The sequence below is a fragment of the Anomaloglossus baeobatrachus genome, chromosome 4 (genome assembly GCF_048569485.1).
Source record: "Anomaloglossus baeobatrachus isolate aAnoBae1 chromosome 4, aAnoBae1.hap1, whole genome shotgun sequence".
In the NCBI taxonomy this organism is placed as follows: Eukaryota; Metazoa; Chordata; class Amphibia; order Anura; family Aromobatidae; genus Anomaloglossus; species Anomaloglossus baeobatrachus.
Genome location: NC_134356.1, coordinates 161,678,866 through 161,700,040, shown reverse-complemented (window position 1 = coordinate 161,700,040; position 21,175 = coordinate 161,678,866). Strand labels below are relative to the sequence as shown.

The 21,175-nt window shown below is 44.4% G+C and overlaps 1 protein-coding gene across 2 annotated transcripts in view; it reads left to right on the top strand.

Moving 5' to 3' along the window:
* Window positions 1-21,175, top strand: part of LOC142303305 (RUN and FYVE domain-containing protein 1-like) — a 341,419-nt gene that overhangs the window by 273,327 nt on the left and 46,917 nt on the right. For both annotated transcript variants that reach the window (XM_075344572.1, XM_075344571.1), the window contains one exon: window positions 5,102-5,196. In XM_075344572.1, the coding sequence (XP_075200687.1) occupies window positions 5,102-5,196 (95 nt within the window). The remainder of the gene's footprint in view (window positions 1-5,101; window positions 5,197-21,175) is intronic.

Here is a 21,175-nt window from a genome sequence, read left to right as displayed (position 1 = left end):
CACTCACTCACTCACTCTCTCTCTCACACACTTGTCCCCAGCCCTGCAGTCCCCGCGGCACTGACGTCTTCAGCTCCACGGCCCCGCTTGGCTCCGCCCCCTCCCGCACTCTGCATGTACACACGCATGTAGACACACACACTCACACACACACACTCACCTGTCCCCAGCCATGCGGCACGGACGTCCTCAGCTCCGCCCCCCGCACACAACGGAGTCCGACAATGAAATTCTTTTCTTTGTCATCTGTTGTCATCCATTGTTCAACGCATCAGTCACATACGTCAAGCAACGCATGTGACTGATGCAAAACAACGGAAATGTGAACTTAGCCGAAGAGAAACTATGGGAGAGTAAAGTAATACAGAATCATAATAATGTATTGTGAACACAACTTAAATGCAGTTGTAAGATATGTTAGCTGAGACATTCTGGATAGTGGAAGTGGGGCACTTAAAACTCCATTTAGCTATGTCTAATTGTATGCTTAAAGAAATAAGTAAACATCTGAAAAATGTCTCTCATCAGTGAAGACCAGATTCATCTCAGGAGCTCATATGACTGGCAGGTTCCTTTCCCATCTAACTCTGTAACCATCAAGTTTCTGATCCATTGAACGGCTTCTGTGATGTGTTGGAACTCCCAATGATAGAGCAGGTTGCCAGTCAGATATCTGGATTCTGGGAATGTCCAGGGCATCACAAAATGTGTCACTTGGGTTCAACGTATACAGTGTACTATTTATCCGAACCTGCAGCTGAAATGGGTATCCCCAGGAGTACATAAGACCGAGAGCATCAAGTAGCCGTTTCAATAACCTACTTTTAGCAAATGACATTTGGGAAAAATCTATGAACAATTGTTCAACAAAGCGTTTTCTATTTAAAACAACAGAGCCAAACTCCTTTACTTTTCTCTTAATGGCCTCTTTCACATTGAAAAATATATACCGTACTGTATATGTGACAGATAAAGTCCTTTGAATGTTCAGGATCTGGGCCACAAGGGCATAGTGTACAGCGCGCTCTGTCGATCTCTAGCTTCTTATCAATAGGATAACCAAGGGTATTATTGAATAATGTCCGCAGTGTTGGCATAATCGCTTTTCTGCTGATGCTTTCCCATATATCCTTATCCTGATTTTATTGTGGCGATTGCTATTTTCTTGGTCATCAGCCATATTAAACACTGTTTGCTGGCTGTGAAGATACAGAATTTGTTTGAGCATTATGATGGCCCACAACTTGTATGACATTACCCTGTAATCTCTGTACCTTAGTGGGCGGCACAGTGGCTCAGTGGTTAGCAGTAGCACTGCAGCCTTGGAGCGCTGGGGTTCTGGGTTCAATTCCCACCAAGGAAAACATCTGAAAGGAGATTGTATGTTTTCCCGTGTTTGCGTGGGTTTCCTCTGGATACTCCGGTTTCCAAAAACATTCTGATAGGGACTCTAAATTGTGAGCCCTAATGGGGACAGTGTTGCCAATGTATGTAAAGCGCTGTGGAATTAATAGCGCTATATAAATTAATAAATATTATATAAATATTATTACCTTGTCTGTGAGCTGTGACGGTCTAGAAATGAGGGAATGTGTCTTTATTGTATGTAGCCTCCAGCCTCTGTTTATATTGCTCCATGCCTTGCTTAATAGGGATTAACACTATATGTTTCAAATCAATTCTGGCTTTCCCCATTTCAGAATCGCCGTAGCTTGGGAGAGTAATGTCCCCTGTAAAGCAAACGCTGCTGAGTATGTGGGCTTCTGTGAAAGTACAGGGAGACTTCTGAAGCCGTTCTCTTCTGAGGACGCCATGAAGAGGGAAGAGGTTGGTGCAGGACTTAGACCTTAACAAATGGACTGACATGAGCGTTAAGACTGCTTCTTGTTCCACGTTGAGGTGAGCCAGTAATGGCTGCTGTGCTGGACGAGGAGACCTCTGACAGAAGAAGATGACTGCACATTAACTTCTGGCTTCTTCATTATCTTTTCAATGAGGGACAGCATGTATGAGGCTGTAAATATCTTTAGTCTGAGGAAAGAGCTCTCAAACTATGCATCCTCTCAGTGCCATGTCCAGATCTCACTCCCCCTTTTTATATTCTTAAATTGTCTTTCATTTTTCTTCACTTATCCTCCCTTTTTGGGACAACATAACATTCTTTTACTTTTTCAAAAGCACCTTTCATTAGCTCTACTTTTCTCCTTTTTGTCTCTCCCCCATTTAACACCACACTTCTATTTGTCAATTTGAAGGATGGTGTTCATCTAATATATGAATTATATATTCAGATATGTGATTTGTATCTTTTTCATCTGGGCTTCTACCATCTTATTTGCATAACGCAGCTTTGGAATCATCAAACGTAACCGTAAACTACAGCACGGACAGTTTCTATTATTCGTCAAATTCCACCATAAGGCCCTGTGCGTACACTGCGTTTTTACCCGCGGTTTTGTTGCAGAAATTTCTTGAGAAATGTTTGAAATCTTTCTGCAGACAATTTCCCAGCAAAACCTATGGGGAAAAAAAATAGTTGTGCGCACACTGCGGTTTTTTTCTCAAGAACATTCTTTCTGTAGAATTTATTGAGAAAAATTCTTGAGAAAATGTGCATGTCACTACTTTTCCGCGAGTACCTGCGGTATTTCACTCCATTCACTGTAATGTAATCGCGAAATACCGCGGGTATACCGCAGGTAGCAATTGATGTGCGGTATACCCTCGGTATAGCCGCGGTTTACCTGCGGTAATGGTCATCACTGCCTGCGTCTTGCAGGGAAGTGATGTCATTATGACAGGAAGAGGAAGCGGAGCAGGGAGTAAACACACACTTCACACTCCCTGGACGCCGCACGGAAGCACTTCCGTGTGACCTCCAGGTGCCCGTGCAGTCTGTGTCCCGCTCTAGCCCCGCAGCTGCCTGCACTGCAGTGTCAGTGTCTGCCGCAGTATCAGCAGCTTCTCACGCTGCAGTGCTGGCAGTCGAGGGGATGACGAGCGCTGCTGTCAGGAGGTTACATGAGATCATTACCTGCAGTGACTATCTCCTGCTCTCCTGATGTCAACGCGGTCACTGCCGTCTATGCCCGTCTTGTGGGCGGCCCGAGACTGTCACTAGCGATGACCTCACAGGCTTTCGCGATACTGCTGAGAACGCGGCGGGCATAGAAGTCAGTGACAGCGCTGACGTCAGCAGTGGAGGAGATCGTCAGTTCAGGTAATGATCTCATCTAACCTCCTGACAGCAGCGCTCAGCATCCCCTGCAGTGACCTAGGCTGACCTATTTATGTTAGCTCAGGTCACTTCACGGCTCTCCCAGCCAATGGGGAACATTTTGTTCTTCATTGACTGGGACAGTGACTATGGTATGGATCGCCGTGGGACCCCCTTATTGGATACGCCGGACCTGGAATTGATTGTTCGTTTCAATAAATTGGTGAAAGAGGGAATGTTTTGAGGAGTGTTTTTTCAAATCAAACTTTTTTTGTGGTCTATTTTTTATTTCTTACTGACTGGGTTCGTGATGTCAGGTATCTGATAGATGCCATGACATAACGAACCTCAGGACTTGATGCCAGGTGACATTACACATCTGGCATCAACCCCATATATTACCTCGTTTGCCACCGCACCAGGGCAACGGGATGAGTTGGGGCGAAGCGCCAGGATTGGCACATCTCATGGATGCGCCACTTCTGGGGCGGCTGTGGCCTGCTATTTTTAGGCTGGGGAGTGTTCAAATAACAGTGGACCTCCCTAGTGTGAGAATACCAGACCACAGCTGTCCGCTTTACCTTGGCTGGTGATCCAATTTGGGGGGATCCCACGTTTTTTTGTTTTAAATTATTTATTTAATGTAAAATAACAGCGTGGGGTGCCCTCTGTTTTGGATTACCAGCCAAGGTGAAGCGGCCAGCTGTGGTTTGCAGGCTGCAGCCGTCTGCTTTACCCTAGCTGGCTACAAAAGATGGGTGGACCTCCATGTCTGGTTTTTTTTTAATTATTTATTTTTTTGGCTAAATACAAGGCTAAGCACCGTTTAGTGCCACATGAAAGTCACTAAAGGGTGCCAGCTTAGACTATTCAGGGGGTAGGACATTATATAGGTCTTTCTCATCTATTATCTATCTCTCTATCTATTCATCTATCCATCTTTCCCTCTATCCATTATCTGTCTGTCTATCGATTTATCTACAAGTAAAATATATCTTTGTACCGTGTTAGCCAGTAGAGATAAAAAAAATTGTTTAAAAGAACAGAGTCCTCAGTGGTTGATACCTTTTTAATGGCTAACTGAAAAGATGGTAATAATTGCAAGCTTTCGAGACTACTCAGGTCTCTTCATCAGGCATGGTATAACACAAAATCAAAATAAAAAAAAAAGATTTTGTGTTATACCATGTCTGATGAAGAGACCTGAGTAGTCTCGAAAGCTTGCAATTATTACCATCTTTTCAGTTAGCCATTAAAAGGTATCAACCACTGAGGACTCTCTGTTCTTTTAAACAATTTTTTTATCGATTATCTATCCATTATCTATATTATTTATTGCAGTTACAGCATAAAAAGGGACCAACCTGCGGCAAAAACGCATGCGTTTTTCCCACGGTTTTGGTGCGTTTTTTTTATTGCAGGTGCTGTAATCTTCAACTCCCAGAAGTTTCTCAAGACATTTTCTTGAGAAAAATCACTTTTCTAGTGCGCACATAGCCTAAATAAAGAAAACGAGGGGGGCGATGGTGTTGAAACTATTTTATATGTCAGTGAATTGTTGTTTCATCAAAATTCATTCCTTCAGCATTTTATTCCTTCATTCCTTCAGCATATATTTAGGCCATCCACCCTCTTCATAATATCCAGATAAGTAAATTCCTGTCCACAACCTTCTAATACCCATCCCCCATCCCCTCCTCTGGTATAGAAGGAGCCCTTAAGAAATACTTTTATTTTCACAATACAAATAAACAGAACCTACTAATTTAGCTTTTTTGTATGCATAAAATGAATCTAGCCACCTATTCTTGTAAATGTTATTATTTTCAGTGGAACAGTGTTCTCTTGCCTTTTAACTCTTTATTATTATTTTCTTTGAGACAGGACTTTGATACGTTACGCCTAGAGAAAACACAATTGCAGAAGCTGTGTGACGAACAAGAGCAGGCCCTGCAAGAAATGGGCTTTCATCTTAGCCAGTAAGTCATTTTTTGTATGTTTTAAAGAGACACATCATGTCAGGTCCCTTGATTATTCCCTAAGCTTACTATAGAATTATACTCACCAATTCCTTTATTCTAATAAGCTGTTTAATGTGTTTACTTAGATTACAGGGTATAATTGACAGCCTACATAGAATTTTAGTTCTTAGGACTGCTATCCAGGTATGCAGCAAAGCGGATCAGAGCATCTCTGTGGACTTGTATGTGTTGAAAATTACATATATGTGATATTTTTACACAGGTGTTTCAGTGTGGAGAAGTTCATATTCACTCATTTGGTGGCCATTTTGCTCTGTGTCGTCTGTTCTTTCGTCCTTCTGCTGCATGAAAACAGGTCCAATGTCCTGGATAGCCTTGTTTTCTAACCAGCTGGACTCCTTAGATGACCCTTAAGTTATTGGTCTTCAAACGACGTGATGTCGCTCTTCCTTGCCATTGACCATGTGCGGAAAGGAGTGTGCAAAGGAATCATAAAAATGTTAAAAATGTGGCAAAACAAAATATTGCGTTCTCAGTTGTATTTTGTTTTGTGTATTGCTAAATCTGAAAAGCTGCAATACCTGTCTGGACTATCAGGGCACCGAATGCAATGCTGCACCGTGTATGAATTATCTGTCCGCGTCCCTCCAGTCTGGTCAGTTCACAGAGCATGACCACAAATTTCAACAGAAAAAAACAAAATTACCAACAGTGGGGCTGACTCTCCAATAAATATTACAGTACTACCTCCAATATTATTAATGCTCATAAGCTGCCTTGTCAATAACGTAATAATGGCTAATTCCCAATATTAATTGTCAGATTTAACTAATAATAATATAAAGTGTAAAATAAACTTAACGCGATCAATTCCTTTGTGTAATACATGTACCGTATTTTCCGGCGTATATGACGACTTTTTAACTCCTGAAAATCTTCTCAAAAGTCGGGGGTTGTCTTATACTCCGGGTGTCGTCTTATACGGCGGTGCACGGTGCTGCATGAGACCATTGTTTAGTAATGCCCTCCTACCGGTCCCCTTCTTACACACAAACATTATTCTCACCTGTCCTCCGTTCCCGCGGTGCCTTCAGCTTCTCCTGGCAGACTGCAGACCCATAGACCCCTCCGCGATAGCGTCCTGTACATGGTGTCGCTGTCATCATGGCCTTACTGCAGTTGAATGCTTTGCGGTGCCGTAAAACAGTCAACTGCAGTGACGCACTGACGGCAGCGGCCTTCGTGTACAGGACGCGATCATGGAGGGGTCTATGGTCCTGAGGTCAGCAAGAAGCACTCCTCCATGATCGCATCCCATACACTGGGCCACTGCTGTCAGCGCTTTACTGCAGTTCAATGCTTTATGGCATCACAAAGGATTTAACTGCAGTAAAGCCATAACGGCAGACAGCAGCCCTGTGAATCGGACGCTATCGCAGAAGAGTCTATGGGCCTTGCGGTCTACAAGAAGCAGCTGAGGTCCACGCGGGAACGAAGGAAAGGTGAGAATAATGTTTGTTGTGTGTAAATAACAGCATAATAGGGGACAAGGGGGGGACCGGTCGGAGGGCATTACTAAACAATGGGCTCATTACAAGGAGGGGACAAGGATGGGCACATTACTAAACAATGACGACATTACTGCAGGTGAAACTACTAAACAATGGGCACATCATTCGGCTTATACTTAGGGACACCTTAGAGACACAAAAGCCACAGTCTCCATATTGGAAAAAATTATTTCGCAGGCGGACTTCCTCTGGTTATCATGCAACGTTGTGGGTTTATACCCTTCTATTCCTCACCACATGGCAATACATTGCATTGAGTACTATTTGTCTAAATATAGCAATTATAAATACAGTATTCAAACATTCATTGTTCGGGCTATTCAATTTCTGCTGACCCATAATTATTTTTCCTTTGATGAGAGATACTCCTAAGTTCTCCCCTTCCCTGGCAAATATTCTCATGTCTGTATGGGAGGAAAACTATATTTACAATGATGACAATCCTTTCAAAGACCATATTATATGGCTAGGGCGTTATATAGACGAACTGATGTTTGTCTGGAGGGGATGTCTCATCACTGGAAAAATTTGGTTTATACCTTAAGTTAAATGACTTCAATTTAAGTTTCACCAGTGTGCATAATCAAAATTCTATTAATTTTTTAGATCTTAAATTTACTGCTGATTGTCATAATAATAGGGTATTGATAGCTCCGTACAAAAAAATCTATTGCTTGCAACAGTACTCTAAGGCCTTGTGCGCACTAGGCGTTTTTGCTGCGTTTTTTTACCGCGTTTTTGTACTGAAAACGCAGTGACATTGCTTCCCCAGCAATGTCTATGGGTTTTCATAAGTGCTGTCCGCACACAGCGTTTTTTTGTAGCTGCGTTTTTGTGGTGACCAAAAAAATGCAGCATGTCAATTATTTCTGCGTTTTTCACCCATTGAGTTCAATGAGATGTTCAACAACGCAATGAAAAACGCATATAGCTGCGTTTCTATGACTAAAAACGCAGCTATAAATGCAAGGGGTGGGTACTAAAGTGACGTGTACAGGAAGAGGATTCCTTCTGTTGGTAAACACAGAAGCATGAATCCTCCCTGTACCGTCACCGCTGCGTCCACAACCTGCCCGGTGCCATGTCAGCTCCCGTGCGGCGTCATGTCTGGGCGGGAGGTGGAGGCAGCGGCGAAATCAAAAGTGAACAGTAGAAAAAAAAAATGTCATACTCACCTGTCTGCAGGGTCCCGGTGCCATGTCCGCTCCCAGCTCCTGTCCCGGTACCGCCGCTCTGGCTGTGCAGTCTCCCCGGGGCACGTACGATGCTTGCAGGACCTGGCGGTTGATCACGTGATGCAGTCACCTGATGCATCAGCTGATCGTAATTCTCGCGGTGTCGCCGGCTTTTTAGCGCCCGGCCGGCTTAACTTATCAGCTGATCCTGCCGTCAGGAGACTTCATCAGCTGATTACCGGCAGCTCCTGCAGCGATGGGACAGGATCAGACTCTCATTCCATTGCTCCAGGAGCTACAGATTTCTCAGCACATAAGTGAGTATTTATTTATTTTTTTTTCTACTGATGCATCAGCTGATTGTATAATCGGCTTTTATACAATCAGCTGATGTGTCATGTGATTCACGTCCTTTAACCTGACATCATCTGATCGCTTTGCCTTCCAGCAAACCGATCAGATGATATTGGATCTGGATTGGACGGCGCGGGACCCTTGACCCAGGATTACTGCGGAGGGGGGCTTCTTTATTTCAATAAAGATGGAGTCACTAATTGTGTTGTGTTTTATTTCTAGTAAAAATATTTTTCTGTGTTTTTTTTTTTTTTTTTTTATCATTACTAGAAATTCATGGTGGCCATGTCTAATATTGGCGTGACACCATGAATTTCGAGCTTAGGGCCAGCTGATAATATACAGCTAGCCCTAACCCCATTATTACCCAGCTAGCCACCCGTCACCAGGGCAGCTGGAAGAGTTGAATACAGCGCCAGAAGATGGCGCTTCTATGAAAGCGCCATTTTCTGGGGTGGCTGCAGACTGCAATTCGCAGCGGGAGTGCCCAGAAAGTTTGGGCACTCTGCATTGCGGATTCCAATCCCCAGCTGCTTAGTTGTACCTGGCTGGACTCAAAAATTGGGCGAAGCCTATGTCATTTTTTTTTTAATTATTTCTTGACATTCATGAAATAAAAAAAAAAGTCTTCCCTATATTTTTGATTCCCAGATGGGTACAAATAGGCAGCTGGGGATTGGGGGCAGCCTGTACCTGCCTGCTGTACCTGGCTAGCATACAAAAATATAGCGAAGCCCATGTCACTTTTTTTTTCTTTTTGGGCAAAAAAACTCCTGCATACAGTCCTGGATGGAGGATGCTGAGCCTTGTAGTTCTGCAGCTGCTGTCTGCTCTCCTGCATACAATGAAGAACATTTTGAAGAAGGAAATGACATCAGACTTTTTTTTTTTTTCCATCAACAATCTTTAATGGCATTGTGCACTGATTAGAAATGCAGTGAGCAAAAACGCAGCAAAACGCACCAAATCGCGGTAAAAACGCATGCGTTTTTGTCGCTTTTTTGAGACAAAAACGCACATAAAAACACAGCGTGAGAAAACGCCTAGTGCGCACATACCCTAATGGCCTCCTCTAACCATCCCAAACATGTTATCCAAAAAATCCCAGTGGGAGAATGTCAGGTTAAAAAGGAATAGTGCCTCTAATAATTATTTTGAACGAGAATCGGAATTGATATGTATTAATTTGCGCAAAAGAAGCTATCCGACTTGGTCTTTAGATAGAGCCAAAAAAATTGTGGCTAATATTGATAGATCTACGCTGTTGAAACGTAAAATTCAAAACACTGGATTTCTTTCAGCACATGGGCCAAAGGTAATTTTTAGTACAAATTATAGCCCACAATTTAAATACATAGTGGAAATCATAAAGAAAAACGTACCTCTACTGTCACAAGATGCAGTTCTAAAAAATCTGACAATCACAATATAGCTTTTGTTGCCAGACGTGCGCCTACTTTAGCATCATTTTTGTCACCTAGCCTGAACACATGAAAAAAAACGGAGTGTGGAGGAGATTTGCACAAAAAAGTTCTTGCTAGAGAGAGTAGATGGATCTTTGAACTAGGCACCCGGACACCTTTGGGTTTTATTAGCCGGTTGGATATTATTTTACAATATTGAGGGGGCTGCGAGAAAAAAAAAAAAAGAGCCTATTGATACTATGGTATATATTAATCATAAGATTTGTTCCATATATTCATGTCATTTTTTGAGTCATTGTTAATATACATTGTCATGGTGTTAAAACCTATTAACACTAGCAGTGGATTCAACCTTACTTTCTGCTCACACTGATTTTAATTAATCACAACTGTTTGTTAATTGTTTGTTTTTAGCAGGGGACGCTATATATATGGCTCCATATACAAACAGCATAATGTTATAGTGAAGAATCAACGACAAGTGGGACACAATTGTGAAGGTGAACAATATTTATTGCTTATTTTAAACTTTTCTAGAAAATAATAGCTGAAAATTGGGGCATTCAATATTATTCGGCTCCTTTTAAGTTAATACTTTCTAGCGCCACCTTTTGCTGTGATTACAGCACAAGTCGCTTGGGGCATGTCTCTATCAGTTTTGCACATCGAGAGACTGAAATTCTTGCCCATTCTTCCTTTGCAAACAGCTCGAGCTCAGTGAGGTTGGATGGAGAGCCTTTGTGAACAGCAGTTTTCAGCTCTTTCCACAGATTCTCAATTGGATTCACCTCTGACTTGACCATTCTAACACCTGGATACGTTTATTTGTGAACCATTCCATTGTAGATTTTGCTTTAGAGAATAAATAAAAAGAAAAAAAAGAGGAAGACAACGGGGCGCCAAATCTAAGTGTAGATTTATGTGAACACAGATTGAACGAATTTTACACTCACCGTGCAGATTTCTTCTATTTTCGCTTGTGTGATCCGTGTAGTGGATCAACTCTTTTATTAATCCTCTAGTATGCAGCACGAATCCTCGGGAAAACAATGGGAGTCCTGTAAAGGTGCTCCCATGTGCATAATGGAGTAAATAGAATAAATCCTTTTCCGTGCTTTCGAAGGATGAATGGGATATCAGTGCAAGTTTGTAAATATTTCAAGAGCAAAGGTTTATTGTTAGGTTTGATTAAAAAACGGAAAATTACGGACAATTTGTTAGCTGAAATGCGTTGTACGTAATTGTCCCTTTTTTAATCGAACCTAACAATAAACCTTTGCTCTTGAAGTATTTACAAACTTGCACTGATATCCTATTCATCCTCCAGAAACACAGAAAGGGATTTATTCTATTTACTCCAGATTTTGCTTTGTTTGGGATCATTGTCTTGTTGGAAGACAAAACTCCGTCCCAGTCTCAGATTTTTTGCAAACTCCAAGAGGTTTTCTTCAAGAATGGTCTTGTATTTGGCTCCATCTATCTTCCCATCAATTTTAACCATCTTCCCTGTCCCTCTTGAAGAAAAGCAGGCCCAAACCATGATGCTGCCACCACCATGTTTATCAAAAAAGTCCGTGGAGCCTCTGTTAGGAGTCTCAACACAGAAACTAGCCAGATATCCCTCTGGGAATGACCTAGCCAAGGAGTGGCTCTTTTTAGGAAATCACCATAACCACCATATTAAGTGGCCATTTTAGTCAATATCCAACTCTTTGACAAGTTTAAAGATATGACAAGGGAATTACCAAGGCCAGGTATCCATCCACAGACAGCTGTTTCGGGATATTGCCCCTCATCAGTGTGGAGTAGGATTCTGGCCGGGTGGGAGCAATGCCTAGTAGACCAACAAAACAAAACAAAACAATCACTGATCTCGGGGAGACCAGCCAGAGAAAACACTGCTAGCAGCCAACAAGGGCGCTCAAGACGGTGAAATCCTAGGTGCATTGCCCCCTGGGAAATATGCAATTAAAAAAAATCCGTGGAGCCTCTGTTAGGAGTCTCAACACGGAAACTAGCCAGATATCCCTCCGGGAAGGACCTAGCCAACGAGTGTCTCATTTTAGGAAACCACCATAACCTTCATATTAAGTGGCCATTTTAGTCAATATCCAACTCTTTGACAAGTTTAAAGATATGACAAGGGAATTACCAAGGCTATGTTTGACAGTGGGGATGGTGTGTTCAGGGTGATGAGCTGTGTTGCTTTTACGCCAAACATAGTTTGGCATTGTGCCCAGATAGTTCGATTTTTTTGGTTTCATCTGACCAGTGCACTTTCTTCTACATGTTTGGTGTGTCTCCCAGTTGGCTTGTGGCAAACTTTAAACGACATTTTTTTTATGGATATCTTTGAGAAATTGCTTTCTCCTTTCCACTCTTCCATAAAGGCCAGATTTATGCAGTGTACGATTGATTGTTGTTCTATGGACAGACTCTCCCACCTCAGCTGTAGATCTCTGCAGTTCATCTAGAGTGATCATGGGCCTCTTGGCTGCATCTCTAATCAATTTTTCCTTGTTTGAGATGAAAGTTTGGATGGACGGCCGGGTCTTGGTAGATTTGCAGTGGTATGAAACTGCTTCCATTTCAATATGATCGCTTGCACAGTGCTCCTTGGGATGTTTAAGGTTTTGGAAATCTTTTTGTAACCAAATCCGGCTTTAAACTTCACAACAGTATCACAGACCTGCCTGTTGTGTTCCATTGTCTTCATGATGCTATCTGCGCTTTAAACATAACCCTGAGACTATCACAGAGCAGGTGCATTTATACGGAGTCTTGATTACACACAGGTGGCTTATATTTACCATCATCAGTCATTTAGGACAACATTGGATCATTCAGAGATCCTCAATGAACTTCTGGAGTGAGTTTGCTGCACTGAAAGTAAAGGGGGAAAATAATATTGCACGCCCCACTTTTCAGTTACATATTTTTTAGAAAAGTTTAAAATGAGCAATAAATTTCGTTCAACTTCACAATTGTGTCCCACTTGTTGTTGATTCTTCACCATAACATTAAAATATTTATCTTTATGTTTGAAACCTGAAATGTGGGAAAAGGTTGAAGAATTCAAGGGAGTCGAATACTTTCGCAAGGAACTAATTATATAGATTTATTATATATATATATATATATATATATATATATATATATATATATATATATATATATATATATATATATATATATTAATCCATTTTAGCTGTAGTACCCGGGAGTTGCCCAGAATAGTAACTGTCTCTCTGTCTCTCTCCCAGTCGGTCTGTGTGTCGCTGTCTGTCTCTCTGTCTTTCTTTGTCCATCTGTGTCTATGTCTCTGTCTGTCTGTTTCTATCTCTGTATTTGTATCAGTCTGTCTGTCTCCATCTCTGTGTCTGTTTAAGTGTGTGTGTGTCTGTCTCTTTCCCCGTCTGTCTTTGTCTGTCTCTCTGCCCGGGCTGTCTCTTTGCCCGGGCTGTCTTTTTCTGTCTCTCTTTAGCCGTCTCCCCACCGACATCATATTACCTCACACATAACCTTCTTATACTAACAGTTTATTTTGTTCCTTTAGCAACCACTGACAGTTGCTATTAATAGCCTGTAGCTCCCACCTCTATTCAGTTTAATGGAGGCAGGATTTTGGAGAGTAACTGTAAAGCACGGGGTTAAACTTTCCCGTCAAAATATAGTCTGACGTTTCCCGAGTCACATGGGGTGTCTGTGCAAAATTTCGTGATTGTAAATTCAACAGTGCAAATTCCTTTAGCGGACACACGCACGCACACACATACACTGAGCTTTATATATTATATACATATATAATATCTCATATATATATATGTGTGTGTGTGTGTATATATGTATAATATGTATAATATATATATATATATATATATATATATATATATATATATATATATATATATATACAAAAAGGAGGGGAGCCAGCACTGCCTATGAGTGGCATGCAACAATGCGAAAGTAAAAAGTGTAAAATTCACAAATTCATTCCTACTGTGACAATTCAATGAGATTTTTGGCAAATAATTGATCAATGATTTGAGCCCCCCTGCCCCGTCACGGCAAATCTCTAGAAGGGGGGTCCCTACACTATATTTATAATTTATATACGTACCCTAAGGTCTCGTGTAATGCGCAGGACCGTATAGGAACATCACCTACCTGAGAAGTGTCAGAACCGCTCCCATGCTGCAAGGGCTGACAACTGCGAGTAAAAGGGCACTCCAGGTGCCAGCGTGTGTGGCAGAACCACACTCACCAGCACAATGTCAGAACTGGCCCCCACAGTGCCAGACCAGCAAACATGGATGAAGGGCGGAACAGCCCCAGGCAGGTGGTGCTTAAGTAATAATGCCTATGGAACAGGAGGCGGTGGCTGTGTGTGAACAGGCACCAACATAAATTTTTTTTTTTCTTTTTTGTTTTTTCTTCATTGAATTGGTCGGTGGTTGACCTCCACCTTGCTATGCACCCCAATTTGGGATGTATTCCATCTGTCTAGATTTTGGCGGTTGGTGACTGTTCACATTGTCATCAGGCCTTGTCCACGGGCTATTTACTTCATGCAGCATTTGCTTGGACCTGTCCCGCCCACAGCCATGACTCAGTCATGGGTACGGGATTGAAATAGACCAGGTGAGTGCTGCTAAGAGCAGTTCTACTATTCATATGTGAGGCCGTATGGCACATTTTATAAAAATATTTTAGTGTATGACTGCCTCAAATGAGATTTGCCGTTACGTGGCGAGGCAGCTCAAGAAATTGCAATTTTTTGCCAAAAATCTCAAAATTTTTATAAGTACAGTTTGGAATGTTTAGTGCCGAAGTGCACATTTAGTGCTGGCATTTTGTTTTTTTTCTCTATATATATATTTATATTTTATAATATTTGGCTGCAGTACCTGTGATAGTAACTGTCTCTCTGTGTGTTGCTGTCTGTCTCTTTCCTTGTCTGTCTGTTTCTATCTCTCTTTATTTGCATCAGTCAAATCTGTCTCAATCTCTGTATCTGTCTCTCTCTGTCTCTTTGTCCGGCTTTCTCTTTGTCCGGCTTTCTCTTTGTCCGGCTTTCTCTTTGTCCGGCTTTCTCTTTGCCTGGCTGTCTCTTTGCCCGGCTGTCTCTTTGCCCGGCTGTCTCTTTGCCCGGCTGTCTCTTTGCCCGGCTGTCTCTTTGCCCGGCTGTCTCTTTGCCCGGCTGTCTCTTTGCCCGGCTGTCTCTTTGCCCGGCTGTCTCTTTGCCCGGCTGTCTCTCTCTATCCGTCTAGCCTATCTTATACTAACAGTTTATTTTGTTCCTATAGCAACCACTGACAGTTGCTATTTATAGCCTACTGTATAGCTCGCAGCTCCATTCAGTTTAATGGCTGCAGGATTTTTTTAGAGTAACTGGAAAGCACGGGGTTAAATTTTCCCGCCCAAACAGTCTGACGTTCCCTGGGTCACATGAGGCGTCTGTGCAAAATTTCGTGATTGTAAATGCGACGGTGCGGATTCCTTTAGCGCACATGCATACACACATATATACACACACACATACACTGAGCTTTATATATTAGATATATATCTTATAATATATACAATTTTGTGTATATTGTGAGACAGGGGATATAGCTCAGCTGGGATCTTTGCTTTGGTCCAAGCGAGTGGCTATGGATTCACAGATGACAGCTGCAGACTTGCAGGTTCCACACAGGCACGGCCACTGCCGTGTTTATTGTGTACACTTATCTCTTAGTGTTACACATTAAAAAACAGGAAAATAAATGTCTAAGGCCGTCTGGCCACTAACAGAATGCTGACTACAAAATAAACCTATGTAACAAACAAAACAGTATTCTCTTACTGTGTCGGTTCCTCAGCACAGCAAGCCAGGTATGGAGCCTCAGCTACAGCAGCCATGAGCCTGTACTGCTCTCCTCAGCAGTCTCCTTGTACTGAATGCCTCCTGATTATTTCAGCTGATCCAGTGAGTAATCAAAACCTGGATTGAATGTGGAGAAGGGAGCAACCAGTCCCACTGCCATTCCTACTGATTGCTCCAGGAAAAACTGAGCCCAAAATTACACTGAAATAAACAGGCTTCAGTGACTAACTTTATAATATACTAGGAGGCCCGATTCTAACGCATCGGGTATTTTAGAATTTATGTATTGTATATTATTTATGTATTCTGGGTGTTGTCTGGGTGTGGGGGGTGTGAGAGCAGTGTTGTTTGTGTGTTGCGTTGTGTGTGTTGCGTTTGTGGAGCGCTGTGTGTCTGCAGTGTTGCAGTTGTGTGGTTCCTGTGTGTTGCGCGGTTTGTGTGGATGTGGCTGTGGGGTGCGTGTGTGTGTTTTGGGGGTAGGTATGTTTTGTGCAGTGTGGGTGGGTTGCGCGGTATGTGCGTATATTTGTGTATGCCGCGGTGTTTGTGTGTTGGGTGTTGTGTGTGTGCGGCGTTGTCTGTGTGTGCGTGGGTGTCTGTGTAGGGCGGTGTTTGTGGTTCCCAGTGTGTGTGTGGTGTGTTGTGCGGTGCGCGTGTGGTGGTGTGTGTGTTTGTGTGTTTTGGGGGGAGGTGTGCACCCCCATCGTGCTCCATCCCCCATGCTACGCACCCCCCATCGTGCTCCATCCCCCATGCTACGCACCCCCCATCGTGCTCCATCCCCCATGCTACGCACCCCCCATCGTGCTCCATCCCCCATGCTGCGCACCCCCCCATCGTGCTCCATCCCCCATGCTGCGCACCCCCCATCGTGCTCCATCCCCCATGCTACGCACCCCCCATCGTGCTCCATCCCCCATGCTGCGCACCCCCCTATCGTGCTCCATCCCCCATGCTGCGCACCCCCCTATCGTGCTCCATCCCCCATGCTGCGCACCACCCATCGTGTTTCATCCCCCATGCTGCGCACCCCCCATCGTGTTCCATCCCCCATGCTGATCCATCCCCCATGCTGCGCACCCCCCATTGTGCTCCATCCCCCATGCTGCGCACCCCCCATTGTGCTCCATCCCCCATGCTGCGCACCCCCCATTGTGCTCCATCCCCCATGCTGCGCACCCCCCATTGTGCTCCATCCCCCATGCTGCGCACCCCCCATTGTGCTCCATCCCCCATGCTGCGCACCCCCCATCGTGCTCCATCCCCCATGCTGCTCACCCCCATCGTGCTCCATCCCCCATGCTGCTCACCCCCATCGTGCTCCATCCCCCATGCTGCGCACCCCCATCGTGCTCCATCCCCCATGCTGTGCACCTCCCATCGTGCTCCATCCCCCATGCTGCGCACCCCCATCGTGCTCCATCCTGCATGCTATAATAGTCCTCCTATTATACTCAGAGAGGAGTATAATAGGAGGACTATAATAGGAGGAGTGGTCCTGGGGTGCCGGCTCCCTGCACATGTGTACCGGGAGCCGATGTACGCTGGTAACCATGATACACATCGGGTAACTAAGGGAAGAGCTTCCTATAGTTACCCGATGTGTATCATTGTTACCAGCGTACACCGGCTCAGTCACGATCCCAGCATTGTAAGGTTATGTCCGCCGAGGGCGGGGCCGAGCGTGCCAACGTGTACCAGGGGCGGGGCCGAGCGGGCAAGGCGTCAGCGTATGCCGGGTCCCTGCACATGTGTACCGGAAGCCGTCGGTGTACGCTGGTAACAATGATACACATCGGATAACTAAGGGAAGCGCTTACCTGATGTGTATCATGGTTACCAGCGTACACCGGCTCCGTCACGATCCCAGCATCGCAAGGTTATGTCTGGGCTGGGTTGCCGGTGTGGACTCCTGGGAGTGCACTGCAGCAGTCACCTGGGAGTCGGGGCTTCGTTTGAATTCGGGGGAAGGGGGTGGCTGAGTGGGCGATGCTTGCGAAGGGTCGGGGCGAGCGGCCAATCCTTTCGGGGGCGGGGCCAGGCCGAAGCGAGCGGCCAATCCGTGGGGGGGAAGCCAGGCCGAGCCCAGCGGCCAATCCGACGGTTGTCGCTTTAACGACACCATTTTGGAGCAAGACAGACAGACAGAATAAGGCAAAAATATACCGTGTTTTTCCAAAAAGAAGACCTCCCCCAAAAATAAGCCCTAGCAGGGATTTTCAGCATTTTCGGAGCAAGGCTTAAATATAAGCCCTCCCCTGAAAATAAGCCCTAGTCGTGGATCTATAATGAAGTGTCCGTGCAGCTAAAAAAGTTACAGATACTGCAGGACACTTCATTATAGACAGCGGCACCCGGCAATTACACTCACCCGACACTGAGCGGCAGGACCTGTAGCTATCGCACACCTGCACACATCAGCACACACACACACACAAAAAATCAGATCTCACTCACACACCAGATCTCTCACACAAACATCGGATCGCACGCAAACATCAAATCGCACACACATCTGATGGCATACACACTCACCTCATCCAGCGACACCGATCTCTTCTCGCCGGGAGAATCCTGAGAGGCAGTGCAGTGCAGCGCGACGAACAGGACCTGCGGCCGGACACGTGACTTGCTCTCATTCCCTGCGGCCGTAAGTGCTGGATGTGATGTATGTGTGTGTGTGTGTGATCTGCTGTGTGTCTGCGATCGGCTGTGTGTATCTGTGATCGGCTGTGTGTGCCTGTGATCGGATGTGTGTATCTGTGATTGGCTGTGTGTGCCTGTGATCGGCTGTGTGTATCTGTGATCGGCTATGTGTGCCTGTGATCGGATGTGTGTATCTGTGATCGGCTGTGTGTGCCTGTGCTCGGATGTGTGTATCTGTGATTGGCTGTGTGTGCCTGTGATCGGCTGTGTGTATCTGTGATCGGCTATGTGTGCCTGTGATCGGATGTGTGTATCTGTGATCGGCTGTGTGTGCCTGTGCTCGGATGTGTGTATGTGTGAACGGCTGTGTGTGCCTGCGATCTGCTTTGTGTGATCTGCTGTGTATATCTGCGATCTGCTGTGTGTGTGTGTGATCTGCTGTGTGTGATCTGCTGTGTGTGATCTGCTGTGTGTGATCTGCTTGCAGCAGGGCAGAACGGCGTGCAGCACCGACCGGAGATCACAGGAGGACTTGGGAACCACGCAGACGTCCTGGTCTGGTGAGTATGAGTCTCTTGGGTAGTGGGGGGGGTCTGCTTTTTTGGGGGGTAAACTTACCCCCAACCGTGTTTCTCCAAGAATAAGACCTCCTCCAAAAATAAGCCCTAGCGCTTTTTTGGGGGGCAAAAAAAATATAAGACAATGTCTTATTTTTGGAAAAACACGGTATATACAATCATGGCCAAAAGTTTTGAGAATGCTACAAATATTAATTTTACAAAGTCTACTGCTTAAGGTTTTCTAATGGCAATTTGCATATACTCCAGAATGTCATAAAGAGTGATCAGCTTAACAGCAATTACTCGCAAAGTCAATATTGGCAAAGAAAATGAACTTTAACCCCCAAAACACATTTCAACATCATTGCATTCCTGCCTTAAAAGGAGCAGCTAACATTGTTTTAGTGATTGTTCCATTAACACAGGTGTGGGTGTTGATCAGGACTGGCGATCAATCAGTCATGATTAAGTAAGAATGACACCACTGGACACTTTAAAAGGAGGCTGGTGCTTGGTATCATTGTTTCTCTTCAGTTAACCATGGTTATCTCTAAAGAAACACGTGCAGCCATCATTGCTCTGCACAAAAATGGCCAAACAGTTAAGAGTATCGCAGCTATAAAGATTGCACCTCCGTCAACAATCTATCGCATCATCAAGAACTTCAAGGAGAGAGCTTCCATTGTTGCCAAAAAGGCTCCAGGGCGCCCAAGAAGGACCAGCAAACGCCAGGACCGTATCTTAAAACTGTTTCAGCTGCGGGATCGGACTACCAGCAGTGCCGAGCTAGCTCAGCAATGGCAGCAGGCTGGTGTGAGTGCTTCTGCACGCACTATGAGGCGGAGACTCTTTTGAGCAAGGTTTGGTTTCAAGGAGGGCAGCAAAGAAGCCACTTCTCTCCAGAAAAAACATCAGGGACCGACTGATATTCTGCAAAAGGTACAGGGAGTGGACTGCTGAGGACTGGGGTAAAGTCATTTTCTCAGATGAATCCCCTTTTCGATTGTTTGGGACATCTGGAAAACAGCTTATTAGGAGAAGAGGTGAGCGCTACCACCAGTCTTGTCTCATGCCAACTGTTAAGCATCCTGAAACGATACATGTGTGGGGTTGCCTCTCAGCCAAGGGAATCTGCTCACTCAGTCTTGCCTAAAAACACAGCCATGAATAAAGAATGGTACCAGAATGTCCTCCAAGAGCAACTTCTCCCAACTGTCCAAGAGCCGTTTGGCGCCCAACAATGCTTTTTCCAGCATGATGGAGCACCTTGCCATAAAGCAAAGGTGATCACTAAATGGCTCATGGAACAAAACATAGAGATTTTGGGTCCATGGCCTGGAAACTCCCCAGATCTTAATCCCATTGAGAACTTGTGGGCAATCATCAAGAGACGGGTGGTCAAACAAAAACCAACAAATTCTGGCAAAATGCAAGCATTGCTTATGCAAGAATGGACAGCTATCAGTCAGGATTTGGTCCAGAAGTTGATTGAGAGCATGCCAGGGAGAATTGCAGAGGTCCTGAAGAAGGGTCAACACTGCAAATATTGACTTGCTGCATTAACTCATTCTAACTGTCAATATAACCTTTTGGTACTCATAATATGATTGCAATTATATTTCTGTATGTGATGTAAACATCAGACAAATACAATTAAAAACCAGAGGGCAACAGATCATGTGAAAATATAATTTTGGTGTCATTCTCAAAACCTTTGGCCATGACTGTAGACTAGCTGTAGTACTCGGGCTTTGCCCGGGATAGTAACTGTCTGTCTCTTTCCCAGTCTCTCTGTGTCGCTTTCCTTGTCTGTCTGTTTCTATCTCTCTGTCTCTCTTTGTATCAGTCTCTGTCTCTATCTCTGGGTCTGTCTCTCTCTTTCCCCGTCTGTCGCTTTCCGTCTCCCCACTGACACCACGTTACCTACTAGCCGAAGTGCTGCGTTCTAAGAAGTGACATGTCACTTCTTTCGTGCACTTTACATGCAGCCCCGCTCTGTCAATGGGAGGGACTGCATGCAGAGCGCATGAAATCGGCTTTTCATTACGGACTATTTCTGCAGCGATTTTGAAGTGCACATGTACTGTTCAAATCGCTGCAGAAATTTCTGCAGGGACAGAACGCAACGTGGGTACATAGCCTAACACTGTCCTTTGTTCTTATAGCAACCAATCACAGCTGCTATTAATAAACTGTAGTTCCATACTCCATTCACTTTAATGGAGACACGTTTTTTTGGAGAGTAACTGTAAAGTGCGGAGTTAAATATCCCTGTCAAAACATAGTGTACGACGTGCCCTGGGTCACATGAGGAGTCTGTGCAAAATTTTGTGATTGTAAATGCAACGGTACGGATTCCTTTAGCGTGCGTACACAC